Source organism: Sapajus apella, unplaced genomic scaffold, assembly GCF_009761245.1.
Source record: "Sapajus apella isolate SASKATOON/1434 unplaced genomic scaffold, GSC_monkey_1.0 scaffold40, whole genome shotgun sequence".
Classification (NCBI taxonomy): domain Eukaryota; kingdom Metazoa; phylum Chordata; class Mammalia; order Primates; family Cebidae; genus Sapajus; species Sapajus apella.
In genome coordinates, this window is record NW_022436980.1 from 12536284 (window position 1) to 12554467 (window position 18184).

The 18184-nt window shown below is 37.1% G+C and overlaps 1 protein-coding gene across 1 annotated transcript in view; it reads left to right on the plus strand.

The window, feature by feature from the left end:
- The window catches only part of IFT57 (intraflagellar transport 57), a 59977-nt gene that overhangs the window by 10395 nt on the left and 31398 nt on the right, over positions 1-18184 (plus strand). Inside the window, exon 5 of the mRNA XM_032299176.1 lies at positions 5450-5518. Coding sequence (XP_032155067.1) covers positions 5450-5518 — 69 coding nt within the window. The remainder of the gene's footprint in view (positions 1-5449; positions 5519-18184) is intronic.

Sequence of the window (18184 nt, forward strand, 5' to 3'; positions counted from 1 at the left end):
CTGCTTCTGGTGAGGGCCTCAGGAAGCTTACAATCGTGGTCAGACAAAGTGAGAGCAGTCATCTCACATGGCCAGAGAAGGAGCAAGAGACAGAGAAGGGAACATTTTTCCAAACCATACCATTACAAATTGTTGAGTGGGCATGCTGACCCATACCTGTAATATCAGCACTTTGGGAGAGCCTGCGGCAGGAGGATTGCTTGTGGCCAGGAGTTTGAGATCAACATGGGCAATAGTGAATCCTCATCTCTGCCAAAAAAACGAAACAAAACAAAAAAAACTGCCATGTGTGGTGGTGCATACCTATAGTCCTAACTACTCAGGAAGGTGAGGTGGGAGGATCACTTGAGCCCAGAAGTTTGAAGCTGCAGTAAGCCATGATCATGCCACTGCACTGCAGCCTGAGTGTCTCTATTAAAAAAAGTTTACGAAGAAATGTTATTGACATGGGAATGTAACTTATACTCTGCTGTATGCTATAAAATTAACTGAGAGGATTCCAAATTTTATGTTATTATGATATTAATTATGTAAAATATGTTTAAAATTATTATATTAGCATTAATTATATATAGGTAGAAGAATTAGGGATGATTGTTTTCTATGCTTTGTATTCTTAAGGTTTTTAACGTGTATTTTTTAGCAGCAATGTAAACATTATTTAAATAATATGAAAAAAGATGACTGTTACAGTTAACATTATTTAAACAATATATGTAAAAAAAATTGATGGTTTTTTTAAGGTTTTTAACATGTATTTTTTAACAGCAATGCAAACATTATTTAAACAATATTTGTAAAATACGATGACTGTTACAGAAGGAAAAAGACCATCATAAAACTTATCAATTTAAAAGATTTTTTGAATGTGATCAATTTTAAAAGTCAAGACAGATATATATATATATATATTCATTCTGCATATACGTATTGAGCACGTGCTACTAAGCAGGCATTGGCAAGGCCCTGGCTGTGTAGCATGTGCCAAAGCTTTGAAGGCAGGAAGAAGCTTAGCATGATCAAGGATCTAAGAGTAAACTGCTGTGGCCAGAGCTCCTGAGTGAATGGGAGGGTGACATAAGATTAACTGGGGAGACAGACCAAGTTCAGATTGCTTGGGCATGAAAATTAGTTTAGACTTTATTCTTTGTATAGCAGATCTTTCCATTCAAGCTCAGAAATTAAGTACTCATATATTTCCAGTTCACCTCATTTATTCTTCTCAGGTTCAACTCATTTATTCCCTCCTCTTGTCTTCTTACTAACTATTTAATAGTTATGAATAGTTTATCGACAGATACCTGGTCCTAGTACATTAGCAAAGTACTTTAACATTTAACTTCAAAGGCATATAGCTCAAAACTGCTAGTCTGGGGAATAAAGGAAAACAAACCCACTAGTCAGGAGAAAAATATCTGCGCGGGCAGAAACCATGTCTAATTTTTCTTACTGTGTGTCTCCCGCTTATTGTGCAGGGCCTGGTGCATAGTATATATTCATTAAATATTTGACCATAAAATCAAACTGTCAGCACATCATTGTGTTACATTTAGAAACTATAGCTCATTTTAAAGTTAGGAAACCTTTAAAGTTCAAGGTGCCATTATTGGGAGTGTGAATTTAGAGAAGTATACTGGAAAGCCACTTCCTCACACATTTCTTCCCAGCCATGAGGTGAAGACCTTCTACTATCATAAGAGCAAACTGAAGGCTTTCCTCAAAGGGGTTGGCCCTGTGGCTGTTCATTCCCTTGCATAATGTCTCTTGAATTTCTTTTCTTCTTTATTGTCATCATATTATTCTAAGGGGTCCTCTGTTACTTCTACTCCTCTCTCTAAGGAGGACTGGGTCACCACCTAAAAGCCTATTGATGGTGGGATGTTACTTGATTCTGTTGTCTGAGTTTGTGGCGTTGCTCAAGGATGGTAAAGGTTGGCCAGGCGCAGTGGCCCTCACCTGTAATTCCAGCACTTTGGGAGGCCGAGGCAACCAGATCACTTGAGGTCAGGAGTTCGAGATTAGCCTGGTCAACATGGTGAAACCCATCTCTACAAAAATACAAAAAGTAGCCAGGTATGGTGGTGCGTGCCTGTAGTCCCAGCTACTCGGGAGGCTGAGGCAAGAGAATTGCTTGAACCTGGGAGATAGAGGTTGCAGTGAGCTGAGATTGCACCACTGGGTGACAAAGCAAGACTCTGTCTCAAAAAAAAATGATTTCTGACAGTCAGAGCTCTGCTATAATCATCTAGAAACTAGTAACCTTCAATTTCGGACTGCTCATATTAAGCTAGGACACAATAATTATTTTTATAAATTTGTTGGCCATAACGATACATTCCCACCTGTTGTATGTAATCATATCCATGCTAATTGGCAGTCAGAATTAAGAGGGTTTATTAGACAAATAGGAAATTTTTGAGTGCCTTTTGAATTACTGAGATTAGAATCCTAATATATTCTAATAGTTTGAAAAATAATTTTCTAATCCTGCTTACATTTGAATTCCTCTTTAGTGCTCTCAATAATACTTAGTAACTTAAATCCTTTTTCTGTGAATTAGTTTGGGTTCTCCAGAGGAATAGAAGTAATAGGAGGTACACACACACACACACACACACACACACACACACACACACACGACTAAGGAATTGGCTCACATGGTTATGGAGGCTGAGAAGTCCCAAGATCCATAGTTAGCAAGCTGGAGACCCAGTATAGGTGATGGTAGTTTCAGTTTGAGTCTGAAGGCCTGAGGACCAGGAGAGCTGAGCTGATAGTTTGTTTCAGTCCAAGTCAGAAGGCAAGTGAAGGCTAATGTCTTTAGTAACAATGAGGCAAAGACAATAAATTCTCTTTCTCAGCTTTTCTGTTCTGTTCAGGCTTTCAGTGGATTAAATAAAGCCCATCCACATTGATGATGGCAATGTGCTTTACTCAGTCTGCTGATTCCATTATTATCGCATCAAGAAACACCCTCACAGACACACTCTGAATAATGTTTAACCAACACCAAAGAACCTCGTAGCTCAAATTGACATACAAAATTAACCACCAAAAGTCGACCCTTTGTCAACTTAGCTCTCATATACAACTTCTTAATCTTCAAATAAGGACCATGCATAGCAAGGTCATAGTTACATCCAATGGAATGTGACTGTTCTGCATACAACAGATATTGCTGTAATCCCAAAGGAGAAAAAGTTCATAAGTGATGTTTACTTCTCCTTGATATCACCTAAATATTATAATGTAAAAGTAACAATACTTAAATACTATGATGTAAAGTCAGTACATCTTAGGTTACATGATAATGGAGTAAGAGAGTAAGGAAAACAAAAATACAAATATATTCATAACAGGAAATACTCATGACAATCACTGCTCATTTCTGTAACTGGTCACATGCTTGTAGTTAGTGTTTATAACTACCATCTTTCACTACCTATTCTGTATTCCCTCAGCTGGTTATCACTCTTTACCTGGTGGGGTGACTCAAACCTTTATTCCTGAAGGATCTGGGCCATTAATTAGACCTGCCTGGATTTGGTTGTTGTAGTTTTCTGTTAACTTTTAATCACAGGGTATGGTAATACCGTGCCTTAAAGGATCATCCTGTATTTAGAATACTCTTCCTTCCATTCTGGAGTAGTCCAATGTCCTGTTAATAGGATCAGTCATGCCAGTCAGTACAGTAATTACCTTCTTTGCTATGTTGATTCAGAGGTTTGAGGAGCCCAAAGTGGCCAGGTGGTAGTCTTAACTTCCTGTTCAATCAAATCATTGCTGAAGAATCTCCTGGTTGAAGAATTCTTCCTTTTGGAACTCAGACTTCTAGGCCAGCAAAGCATAAGATAGGAACAGGAAGCAAGAATTTTGCTAGCGGGCTTCTGGGGGTAACAGCAAGTGGTTACACTCCCATTCCCATCCCTTGATTTCTGGACCTGTAAATTCTGGCTGTGGGAGAAATAGCAGCTATAGTGGTTGCTGATTAATTCTAGTACCTACCATTAAAGCTTTTTACTTATTAGTGTTCAGTCTAGTATAGTTCAACAAATATCTATTGATTGCCTATGTAAACAGCACTGATCAAGCTATTGTAAAAGCGTTACAAACTTGTCTCTTCTCCCATGAGCATTGAATCATTGGCATTTCAATCATTTACTCTGGTTATTAGGTAGACTCTTACCAGTGCAAAAACAGACTAGACCAAGCCATTTGTCAAAAGTGTATACCTTTGCTTCAGTTTTAAGTTACAAAGTGATCACTTTTGTCTGCACTTCTGTCCTGCTACCCCACCCTAAAAAAAGTAAATGTCACTTGAGTGTATGGAGTCTACATTTATATTGTTTCCTATTTTACTAAAATCTTTCTGGTTCTCCAAGGTTTAGCATAGTTCTCATACCTTACCTTAGTTGTTCCACCCCTATAGTTTCTGAGGAGATATGGGATAGAGCCTTAGAATTTCCATTCAGAACCACACTTGGAGAGCCCAGTATCTTATATATTTTCAAATTGTTGAGGATAAGGATTATCTTTGAAATCTACAGCGTTGTACAATTCTACATATGGAAGTGTTCACCAACTGACATTTTCTTTTTTCTTTATAAGTTGATGACTTGAGGAGCAAGTTCCATTGGCTTCATTACCATGTCCTTAAGGTTGAAATATCCTTGTTAAATTTGTGTTACTATGTCACTTGTCACCACAGACATTATGAAGAAAAGGGGAGCTCGTGTTTTCTCCTACATGCTCACAGAACCTGCTCGGACTCCATATTTACTGCATATTGGGGAGAGAGTTGCTTCTCAAAGGGTCACTTTCTACCCACCCCCCCCCATATCCAATTGGTCTGCAGATTAGGATTAGCTTGGCATCCACCTAAACTATCCTTTTTAATAGATTTAAGTACCATGGGCCAACCAGTACTGCTAACCATGATTTTATCAAGTTTGAACATTGCAAAGTTGAGATGTCAAAAATATTGATCAATGTGATTGGTCCCTGGAGTAAGTGAGAATGTTCTGTGTCTGTCTACCTCTCATCTTTGTCCATTTCAGTCATATTGCTCAAAAATATCCATTAACTCCTATTTATGCCAAATACGCCAGCCACGTGGGTTTGTTTGCTGCCCTGTTTTTATATTTATCTGTAGTTCTCCAGCAGTGGCTCTGTTCTGTTCCCTTCCCGCAGTTGTTTTCCTTTCTTTAATGACTGCAAAAATGGTCCTAAATAAGTAGTAGTACCATCAAAACCTCAAAAAACACTCGAACTGTTAATAATATTGTGCCCTCCTTTATGCACATGTTCACTAGGCTTTTCAATATCCTTTTCTACACTAGTCTTTACATCAAGCTTAGTATAGCTTACTATAGCATGTAGGTGAAAACTGGAAATATATTTTTAGTTATAATTTTTAATAATTTTTTAAAAATTTGTTTCTATTTCTAAGGAAGAAGAGACAGATAATGAAGAAAACTTCATTGATCTCAATGTTTTAAAGGCCCAGACGTATCACTTGGTAAGTTTCATCAGATACATGCCGGACCAACAAGCAACCAATGTACATGATCTGCTGGAAATTTAAATGAGTAGAAACCGTTGTTGGCCATTGTTTTGTATGCTGTTTGTAAAGTAGCTCTCAAAATTGCTTTCCTATATATAAAATGTTGTAACTATAGCAAATATAAAAATCCAAAGGAGAGAGTGAGGCAGCCTCCTCTCTATACCATGGAAAATTGACACAGTGCTACTTATGCAGACTAAAAATAATTTGGCTGGTGGCATTTTTTATTATGAAGAGACATCAAATATTCTATTTCAAGTTATTTTACATTTTAATGGGCCAAGATTTAATGATCTTGATTATAGGAAAATATTTAAATTATAGTTCTTTAAATAAAATGGATTGACTGGTAGTTATATGGATAAGTAATCAGACATTGCTTTAAGTCTGTTTCAATTATGAAATATGGTCTCTAAAAGTACATATTCAATGAGATATTTCAGATATTTATGGTATTTTTACATTTGCCATGTATATAATATATATACTATATGTTATATATTAATAAGTATACCTATTGCACCCTCAAAAAGTACATACGGAAAATAATACTGTTTTAGTCCTTTATTTAATTTTTCTGTATGAATCCTCGAAACAAGTGTGAATCTAGTTTTAGTTTCATATCATGAGGATTTTCTTGACTACTCCCCAGGATGATCTTTGTATTTATCATGCTAATGAGGATTAATAATACTAAGGCATATGGATGACAACTAGTTATTATTAATGACGCATATATGTGTGTGTGTTTTCTGCCCAACTTGAGATATAACGTGGTCAACTTGCCTGAGTCTATGACTTGACTCTAACACTTACTAGGATTCCACACTTGGGCAAGCTTCCAAACTTCTCGTGCCTTATCTTTTTAAACTGTAAATGAGATAAAAATATGACCTCTGCCATAGGATTTTTGAAAATTAAAAGAGTTACTGCATGTAAAGCGCTGTAATGATATCTGTCACATAGAAAGTACTCAGTATTGGCAAAAACCAAAACCACATCTTTTTTCCATATTCCCCCCTCTGAAATCTGATTTGTAAGCTCCTTGATAACAGACATAGCTATCTTTTTTAATATTCCCCATAGTGTAACACAGAAGGTACTGAATAAATACCTCTTAAATGAATGAAAGTATCTTTTACTGATCAATTGAAAATTATATCAGAATAATATGTTAAAATTTAAATCTTAACTCTAGTTATATCAATACTGTACATTGGGCCGGGCGCGGTGGCTCACACCTGTAAGCCCAGCACTTTGGGAGGCCGAGTTGGGTGGATCACGAGGTCAAGAGATCGAGACCATCCTGGTCAACATGGTGAAACCCCATCTCTACTAAAAATACAAAAAATTAGCTGGGCATGGTGGCATGTGCTTGTAATCCCAGCTACTCAGGAGGCTGAGGCAGGAGAATTGCCTGAACCCGGGAGACGGAGGTTGCGGTGAGCCGAGATCGCGCCATTGCACTCCAGCCTGGGTGACACGAGCGAAACTCTGTCTCAAAAAAAAAAAAAATACTGTACATTTGCAGATCATTTTGTAGTTTTCAAGTACTTTAAAACACATTTCTTTACTGACCTTGTAAAGTATTTGGGTAGGTGTTATCTCCATTTTACAAATATAAACACTGAAATTTATAACCTTGGGACAGTTTAATCTTTTAAGAAGCTTATAAATCAAAGTACCCGAATTTAAACTGCTTCTCCAAACTCCAAGTCTATTCCTTTTTCTCTTTACGTCATAACAAGAGTTGAACAAGGTGTAGATATGTTTTGATTCCTGCCTTTAGCAAGTACATTGTAATGTGGGTGTTTATGTAATGTGTGTGTTGAAGATGTTGATGACAAAGTACTCCTCAAGTATGAGAAGAAAAATAAAATAGAGATACACATAGTTATTCTTGGAAAGAAACTGTTGTTTGTGTCATTCATTCTTATATTGATGGTGTAAATAGAGAACTGTGAAGGCCACCTGGGATTCCTTCTGGACAAAGTAATTTAATGTGCTTCTGCCACTGTGCCAATTCCTTGTTGGTCCTGATTTCAATTTTTCATTTCAAACTACATGAGGAAGGGTTTTTCTCCAAATGGTGCTTTTGTAAATTATCTAAGTATTAGATTAGTTGGACAAAAATTCTATAACATATAACCTTTAGCGCTAAGACTATGTGTAGTTATATTTCCACAAGAGGAAGAAGCATGAACACCAGGTGTTTGTGGATGGTCAACCATGGAGTACTAATGAGGCAGAAAACCCTTTCATATTTTAAAAAACCTGGCAAGCTCATGATATTGCCCACTAAAGCCATCTGCCTGAGACAGCTGTGTCTGACTACGGCTTATGATGGTTCGGGCTGCTCTTTCCCCAAGACAAAATTGCTATATAGGTTAGTATCATAGATTTAAGATTTTATGTCTCATGCAGCAGGTGGACTTCACAATGCAGAGGAAATATTATTTTAGGAAAGTCGAGCATGATGAATTCTTCACTGGAACGATACATACTGTCAAGGAAAGTGACTTTCTAAATGTATATGTGACTGTGCAAGCCCAGCAGTGTATGGATTATAGCAGTCCGTCCCTGTCTATGGTTTTAAAACAATAAGATGTTTCTCCAGTCATTCTCTGTCGTCTCACCCTGCTTTTCATTTTTCCTCACAGACGCTGGTATTGCATTACGCTGTGTTAATTACTGATTTATTTTTTCTGTCGCAGCGACTAGCATGCGAACTCCTTTAGAGTAAGAGCTTTTTCACTGTTTTTTTCACCTGTGCCTTGTGTATAGAAGTTGCTCAATAGTCAACGATATGGTATGAATACATGACTGAATGTGTGCCATTTTCGTATTGATAGTTTTATAGGCTATTTTCATAGAGAAAAGAATTTACCGACAATAATTATATCCTCTTCTATGTACCATGTGGGATAGTCCAGGGAGAAATCTACCTATATTCCTTCCTTTCATTAAATAAAGTGATCTAGACCCTGAAAAGTGTGCTGTTTAAGTATCATAATAATTCCAAGACTTGAGCCTACACAATCACATTCCTGAGATTTGCAGTAACATGAAGTGAGAATGCAAATGAAAAAGACATGTCATAAGCAGGTTTGTGTTCTCTGGATGCACACACTGAGACAGTTTAGAGTGCAAAGTGTTTATTAGAAATAGACACGTGTGAAAGGAAGGGAGAAGAAAGCAGGATTGGGCAGAGGGAGAAGTCATGCTGCGATACAGGCCTGACAAAGATTGGCCAACCTGGTAGAACCGAGTTTTGCCTGCTTAACTCACCCCCTGGAGGCCGGTTGCCCTGGGAAGGGCATACTCCCAGGTGAGATGGCTCTCTGCGGGAGCTGACAGCAAGAGGCTGTCTGCTGGCCATATTCCCTGCAGCTCAGCAGCAAGATCTTCCTTGAAAGAGGACCTGGTAACCCATCTTCCTAACGACCACAGCATAGTTGAAGCCTGTAACTGCCGACTTGAAGAATTTGTAAATAGATACCATCTGCCCATTGACTAAACTTTAAATGTCTGCCTAAGTGGACCATGACACAGCAGTAGTTCATGAACACTGAAAAAGATATATTCCTCCTACTGATGCAGAATGCTTATATCACATTGGTTTGTTTCGGAAGGAGTTGCTTTTCAGGACATTTATCTGGGGTTTAAAAAACGTGAAGTCATTCTTATTGTGTGATTTTTTTCCCCTCTAATTCCCTTACCCCAATTAAGATTTTGCCAACAACTGCAATTAGTGAGGCATTGCTTCATCTTCCACAATTTCACTTATAATTTAATTACTTGGGTTTTGAAATAGCTTTTCTGAGAAGGAAAGCATTATGAACAGATGTTAGACTTCAAGGCTAGTCCACAGAGTTCCCCATTCTGTATGTACCTCTCATTGCCGAGTATTCTTGAAATCTGAAATTTAGCCAAAGTTACCCTAAAGAGTGGCCATGAGAAAGGGCACTGGTGTGGAATTAACGTTCTGACAGTTGGGCGGGGCCTGTGATGTTAGGAGTATAGTAGAACATTCCAGAGCTGTAGGGAGTGGGAGCAGGAAAGGAAGACTGGTGATGAGGTGGTAGCAAGGTGTGCTAGTAATTTCTATTTCTAATTTGCATATGTCAATTGGGCACTGCTTGCGTGTTCACAGTGGCTATGCTGTAATTACAAGTTGTCTTTGTGTCTCCCTTCACCATTGTGAAACTCAGCAGAATCACGGAAACAGCATTCTGGCAGCATAATGCAGATATGTCATTCACCTCCCCCAGTGAAAAAAAGAGGAGAGGGAGCTATGCACTCTCTGAATTCTATTTTTAAATGCCCATCACTTCATTTCAAAACATTTTTTCAAACATGCCATAGATACTATTCTTTCTCGAGATGCTAAATTTGAGGTTTTGGAAACCAAATCCTGAGTTACACAGCGTAAAACTAAGTATCTCAAAAGGTTTAAACACAGTTGGTTTTTAATTACTTAGCAAGAAATTCATTGTACCAAGTAGGAATGAAATACTTCAGCTTAAAAGGAAAAAGCTGAAAGGAATATGGGCTTAGAGTAAAAATGTCATTTCAGTTTTAGGTTAGAGTTTCATCTAGGCAAGACTGCAGTATTCCAATCAAAGAGAGGAAGAAGATGGATCTTTTTTGGTTAATATCTTAAATTTTCATTTTACATATATTTTATATTTTTCTTCTAGATAAAATATCCTTTCTGAGTAATATAAGAGAAAAAAACGGTTCTATGTATAGCTTACCCTATCAGTTGCCATTAATTTTTGATTCTTGCTTAAGGAGAATATTTTTTCTTCTGCTTTCCTACAACAGTTGAGTGTTAGGCGTCCTATCTGTGAGAGAAGTCTACAGTTGGTATTTCACAGGAGAAATTAAAATGCCACATGTTGGAGTGTGATGGAACAGATTATGACTGAGTAACTGCTTTTATTTCTCTGGTAACTAACCCTTACCACCCCCATCAGTTTTACATCTGGAGGTGAATAGGAAATGTGGGCTAGAGAAAAAAGCTCTGCTTCTCCCTGCTCAGCAGAGGCTCAAATGGCATTTCTTGCTGGGTGTAAAAGACAGAGTTTTGCTTGATCTTCAGTGTAGCTTTTCAACCCACATTTGAAATGAGATCCTTATTTTCTTACTAGTTTCACTGTGGGCCTAGCAAAAAGTAGGAAGCAAGGACTTTTCAAGGTCCCGTCCAGATCTGAGTCCATACCTTCAAGGTAGATTCTATGGCAGAAATAGCAGCTGTGTATGAATTCATGTATGTCACTCGTCACATGACCATGGCAAGTTAATTCACCTCTATGACTCTGCTTTCTTATCTGGGAAAGAGGCACAAATAATTCTACCCCGTCTTCTTTTGAGATTATTATAACCTAACTTGTGGACAGTCCCTGACATTATGCTGGCATAATAAAAATTATACAAATTTTTAACCTTTCCTGAAAACTGGAATTAGTTCCCAACATTCTTATGTGCCATAGAAGAGTAGAAAAAGCCCCAATCCCTCAGTACAAATAAGTCCCTAGATTGTCAAGAGTATTTTTGAGTAAGAAGCTTACGTAGGATATAAGTTATCAAGAAGCTTGCATTTCTATGTAAATTGGGAAGCCGTGGTGATGTCATGGCTTTATTTTTGTAATCTGTCACATGGATTATTACTGAAGGCCCACTAGATTAAATTTGCTGTTACACAAGGTCTCCCCTACAGAAATGACTCAGGGAGATCTGATGAAAAGTAATATATATATATATTTAGATATTATTTGAGACCTATCATTCTATAAACACCTGTTTATAGAGGGATATATTTCCCATCCCTCAACACTAGTAGCAGATATTTATTATCTAATTCAATATATTAAATGGGTACCAGAATATATGCATTTTTTCAGTCTTCTATAACTCTATTTTTTAAATGCATCCATCTCTCAAACCTTTCATCACCACTTACCACTTACCCCTGGCAGTGTTAGTGCTTTGAATATATATCTGATTCATTTTCACCCAGGCCATCTAGGTAGTCATTAAGACCCATGGCTGCTGCCTTTGAAACATCTCCCATATCCATCCCTTCAGCTGTCTTTCAAGGCCATTTCACCCTAACTTCTCTGTCTGAGTTACTGAAACATGACTATTAGAGGTCATTCTGAATTCAATAATGTTTTATGGCTTTCATTGCCTACAGGTCCATTTATATCCAGTATAGAGCAATAAAATTTCGATCTGGCTCTCAAGGCCCTTAGCAATTTGACTACTGTCTACACAGCTAACCTCATTTTCTTCTACAAACCTTTATTCCAGTTAAATGGCTGCCCTCATAGACTTTCAAACACCTTGTGAGCATATCTGCTCCCATCCAATCCTTCTCTTTCCTATTGTCTCTTTTCTAAAATACCTTCCCACTGTCTCTCTACCTGACTCAGTAGTTCAAGGTTCAGCTCAAATTCTGTCTCCTCAGTGACACTTCCCTTATCACCTTGCCCCATTTAATCCCACAGCTAAACCAAAAATCTACAGCCCATAAATCCTTATAAAACATAACTAGCATATTTTTGTTCATGAGGATTATTGTTTTAGTCACTATTCCTGGGCTATAACAGTATGTGGAACATAGTAGGTACTAAATAAATATTTGTTGGATAAATATTAATATATGTAGTAATTATACTTTGCCTATGATTTGTGGGCTTCTTTTCTGGCTTGGAGGTCAAACTTCATATTCCTTACCCTAGACTTTAAGTTCTTTCGCAATGTACTTAACTCTATTCCTCCCCAGTATTCGCCTTTTTAAGCCCCCAGATTCTTTTCTCATTTTGATCTTCACCAGTTATATTCATTCCTATTTCAGTATTTTGGCTTATGCTGTTTTCCTCACTGTATATACTTGGCTTGTCTCTTTTCTGCCTATTTACATCCCATACATTTTTGTAAGGCTAAACTTAAACCTCGTTATTGCATTAAAGCATACTTGTCTTTCTCATTCAGATTCCTACAGCATGCCACCTGTACCAGTTAGTTTTTGGAAGTTAATCAAATTGCATTTTTACCTGCTTATTGAAAAAACTTTATTCTTTTTTTAAAGTGAAATATGTTCCTTGTGTTTAAAAAAAATGAAAGCATGAAGGAATATAAAGAAAAAAGTGAAAAGTTTCCCAAATATCAGCATCCAGATATAAACATTGTACCCCTTTATTCATAATTAGCTCAAAGTTATTTAAGATGTGAACATTTGGAAGTGGTATCTGAATGACAAGTATATAGAATTTTTTTGTGTAATACTGATGCAATTTCTTATAAATCTGAAAATATAGACAGAAATAGATTAATGAAGTAGTATAGAATCTATAAGATAATACACATATGCGGTCACGTTAGTATATGAAGCAATTCAAATCAGCGAGGAAAACTATTCAATTAAATGATGAAGAGATCATAGGCTAACCCATTTGTAGAAAAAGCTGGATTCCTGCCTCATATATTACACCCAAATCAACTCCACATGGATCACAATAAAAAATAAGGCACAAAAATAAAATAAAAACGTGAGGCCAGGCATGGTGACTCACTGCCTTTAGTTCCAGCACTTTGGGAGGCCGAGGCAGGTGGATCACTTGAGGCCAGAAGCTGGAGACTAGCTTGGCCCACATGGTGAAACCCCCATCTCTACTAAACATATAAAAATCAGCCAGGCATGGTGGTGCACACCTGTAATCCCAGCTACTTGGGAGGTTGAGGCAGGAGAATTGCTTGAACTCTGGCGGCAGAGGCTGCAGTGAGTCAAGATTGTGCCACTGCACTCCAGCCTGGGCGACAGAGCAAGATCCTGTCTCAAAACAAAACAAAACCAAAAACCACACACGCACACAACAAACATGAGTGTCAAGTATTATAGTTTGAAGTAGGCATAATTGAGCATGACAAGAAATGAAAAACAGAAAAGGCAAATCTAAATGTATGAAAATTAAAACTTTATATGATGGGAAAGCAGAGTGGGCAACACTATAGAGTTAAAATACAAGTGATGAACTGGAGAAAAATAATTACAGCCTATATGACAAAGCGTTGATAGACATATGGTGAGGTGTTCTAGAGCTCATGCACTAGAGTAACACTGCCTGCCCTAAGACTCACTGTACATGACATTGAAAAAACCACCTGACTATTCTGTGCCTCAGTTTCCTCATTTTAAAAGATAGGAATAAGACTCCCTGTTTCATGGTGTTATCATTGGACATTTAACCCATTTGTAAAAGCAGCTAGTACCACATTTGGCATGTAATAATAATAACTGCTAAAGTATACCAGGAATTAATATGTATTATACACTGTACAAGCCTTTTAAAGACATCGTCTCATTTAATGCTCACAGCAGCCTTTCCAATGAGGAAGGTGCTGTTGTTATTCTCATTTTACAGATTGGTACTCTGAGATTTGTAACTTGACCAACAGCTAGGAAGTCATGGAGGTGGGATTTGAGCAAAGATGTGATTCCAGATCCATCCTCTTAACATTTATGCCATACTTTTGTGATTCTTAAGACAACGTAATTCCCTTTTCCTTGAGTCTTGGGAGTATTTAATCTTGACTGTTGATTGGACTTTCAACACCCTCTGGGTAGGTATATGAATTGAGCTCCTTAAATGACTCTGGACACTAGTGTATCCATGAGGTAGCCATCTTATGCATATTTTTACAGAACATAGTCTTTCTTTGATGCTTGACCAAAGATTATTGGAACAGGATCCTGGGTAGGCTTTTAATGCTGTTATGTTTGATTCTTGAGCTGACTTCCATGGTGTGCCCTGCTGTTTGAGCCCAAGGGTACTTTATGGGATAGTATAGACGGTTATTTTCAATTCTTCCTTTGGCAGTCAGGATCAGTTCCCATCTCGTCAGTTTCTCCTTTTATGTAGAACCAATTATTACTCCCATTAACTGGCCTCAGACTCTTCCTAGTAGTCTACAAACTCTGCAGGCAGTGATTAAATCCTTTTATCTTTCCACACCAAGCACAGTGCCTGAATTCTTACCTCGAATGCTGTAGTTTAACAAATGGCTTATTAGTTTAATTAATTAATTATAAGTGAGACTTCTAGATAGCTTGTGTCTTACGAGCTTCTAATTCTTTCTTCTGCAGTAACTGGAAAATGAAATTTCCCAAAAGCAATGCTTTATCTTAGTTAACGTGTTAGAGAGGGACTTTGTCATGATGATACAAAATTTAGATGAAATGAAACAGCAGTTTATTTCTCTTTTACGAATGACCCTACATAAAGTACCATTTGCTAAATGGAAAAACAACTGGGAAGAAAAGTTTTCTCAAAGCATTATAACCAAGGCACAGTATAGTTTTAAAATGATTTATACTTTATATGTAGGGCTTGCTCAGTTAATGTATCCAGTTATTAGGCATTAAGAAATGTTGAGTGAGGAATGAGATTATGAAATAGATATGTAAACATGGATGCAGAAAGAAACTGTACAGTTTGAATAAGTTAATGCTACTCTGCCAAACCTAATGTTCTCTTTTGGCCCTTTATTCATTTAGTAACTGGGCCACTTCCCCTAGTGTATTAATTATGGCCTACAAGTGAGTGAAAATTTTAAGCTCCTACATTAAATCATTTTAGGACATTGGGAGTAGGAGTTAGCAAGTCATTGCTTAAGTTAACTAAATAATAAGGCAGTAAGGGTAAATGCAACTCACTAAAGGGCCAAACATGAAAACAAATAGCTTATGCACTAGAATATCTTAATGCAGTGTTTCATCTTTATGTACCCTACTAACACAGATTCTAGCTCTGGTTCAAGTGGCCACTGCAAACGCATCTGCCTTTATGAACATTCCCCTCCTTCAGTAAAACATTTTGAATATGTTATTCACAACTTGAACAATCCTATATCCAGGCCTGAAGAAAGTGGGAGTATGGATGGGTGTCCCTCCTTGTCTTGTTTGTTAATTCTGGACTTCAGTCTTGTACAGAGGGAAAGAAAGAGGGGGTGGAAATGAGGGGATGGGGTTTGAGAGCACTGGTTTTGGGATTTAATCAACAGCATATAGCTTCAATTCACCCAACTGGTGCTCCATAAATCAAACTTATTTATCTTTTAATTTTTTAATCTTTAGTTATTATGAATACATAGTGCATAATTATTGGATGTATGTGATATTTTGATACAAGGTATACAATGTATAATGATCAGATTAGGGTAATTGGAATATCAATCACCTCAAGAATTTATCATTTCTTTGTGTTAGGAACATTCCCATTCCACTTTTAGGTATTTTGAAATATGCAATACATTATCCTTAATTATAGTTGCCTTATTGTGCTACTGAACACTAGGTCTTATTTTTTTCTATAAAACTAGTGCAGTTTTAAATAACTATATTTTCATACCCACTAACCATTCCCTGTTTATCCCTCCCCGCCACCTTTCTCAATCTTAGGTAAGCATCACTCCCTCTCTACCTCCATGAAATCTACTTTTTTTTTAGGTCCCACATATGAGTGAGAACATGTGAGGCTTGTCTTACTGTTCCTGGCATATTTCATTTAACATAATGACCTCCGATGCCATCCATGTTGCTACAAATGACGGGATTTCATTCTTTTTCTGGCTAAATAATATTCCATAGTATATATATTCCATATTTTCCTTATGCATTCATCCCTTGATCAACACTTAGGTTGATTCCATATCTCGGCTATTGTGCTTAGTGCTGCAGTAAACATGGGAATGCAGATTTCTCTTCAACATACTGATTTCCTTTCTTTTGCGTATATGCCCATTAGCAGCATTGCTAGATTATATGATAGTTATATTTTTAGTTTTTTGAGACACCTCCATAGTGTTCTCCATAGTGGCTGTACTAGTTTACTTTCTCACCAACAGTATACAAGTATTCCCCTTTCTCTACATCCTTGTCAGCATTTGTTATTGTCTGTCTTTTTGATAAAAACCGTTTTAACTGAGGTAAGACGGTATCTGGTGGTTTTGGTTTGCATTTCTCTGGTGATTAGTGATGCTGATCTTTTTTTTTTTTTTTTTTTTATAACTGTTGGCCATTTGTATGACTTGTTTTGAGAAATGTCTATTTAGATCTTTTGCCTGTTTTTTAATTGGATTATTTGAGGTTTTTTTTCCTACTGAGTTGTTTGAGCTCTTTACATATTCTGATTGTTAATCCTGTTTCAGATGGGTAGTTTGCAAATATTTTCTCTCATTCTGTGGGTTGCCTCTTCATTATGTTGATTGTTTCCTTTGCTGTTCAGAAGCATTTTAGCTTGACATGACCCCATTTGTTCATTTTTGCTTTCGTTGCTTGTGCTTTTGAGGTCTTCCTTCAGAAATCTTTGCCCAGACCAATGTTTGGAGTGTTTTCCCAACGTTTTCTTTCAGTAGTTTTGGAGTTTCATGTCTTAGATTTAAGTGTTTAATCCATATTGATTTGATTTTTGTGTATGGTGAGAGATAGGCATCTAGTCTCATTCTTCTACATGTGAATATCCAGTTTTCCCAGCACCATTTATTGAAGAGACTGTCCTTTCCACAATGTGTGTTCTTGGTATTTTTGTTAGAAATGAGTTATCTATAAATGCATAGATTTAAATCTGCATTCTCTATTCTTTTCCATTGGTCTTTGCATCTGTTTCTATGCCAGAACCATGCTGTTTTAGTTACTGTAGCTTTGTAGTATAATTTGAAATCAGGTAATGCGATGATTCCAGCTTTGTTCTTTTTGCTCAGGATTGCTTTGGCTATTCTGGGTCTTTTGTAGTTCCTTGTAAATTTTCGATTTCTTTTTTATTTCTGTGAAGAATGTCATTAGTATTTTTATAGGGATTGCACTGAAACTGTAGATTGCTTTGGGTAGTAAGGATGTTTTAATAATATTTATTTTTTCAGTTCATGAACTTGAAATATCATTCCCTTTTCTGTGTCCTCATCAATTCTTTTGTCAGTGTTTTTGTAGTTTCATTCTAAAGATTTTTCACTCCTTTGGTTAGGTTTATATCTAGATATTTTATTTTAGCTATCGTGAATGGGATTACTTTTTTGGTTTCTTCTTCAAATTGTTCACTGTTGGCATATAGAAATGATACTGATTTTTATATATTGATTTTGTACTCTGTAACTTTACAGAATTTATCATTTAATGCAATAGCTGCATTCTATTAAGAATCAATCAAAACTGCTGCTGAGAGGACATGCTCTCTTGTTTCAGCCTGGTTTTGCAGGATTGGGCTGTGGGGGCCCATTACCCTGGCAGGAGTAACCCTGTGTGTGTACCCACACACATGCCCTGAGATCAGGACTCACATACCATTAGTAAGACATATGTCCTACCTACCCCAGACCCTACTGGTCTGTCCTGTGTGGTATAGAAAATGAGAGAATTAGGTTTGTAGAGCCTAAGACAGGTACCCAGATGTGCCAGTGAGTGTGCATATACCTAATTCTTCTGAACATATGCATCTTATTGGTGCCAGTGTGGGTTTACATGGCAGAGAACCTTCCCTATTGCTTTAGGTTTCGACACAAAGACCCATTATCTCTTTTCCTGCCATCATACACATTCTCATATAACTTCACACATCTACT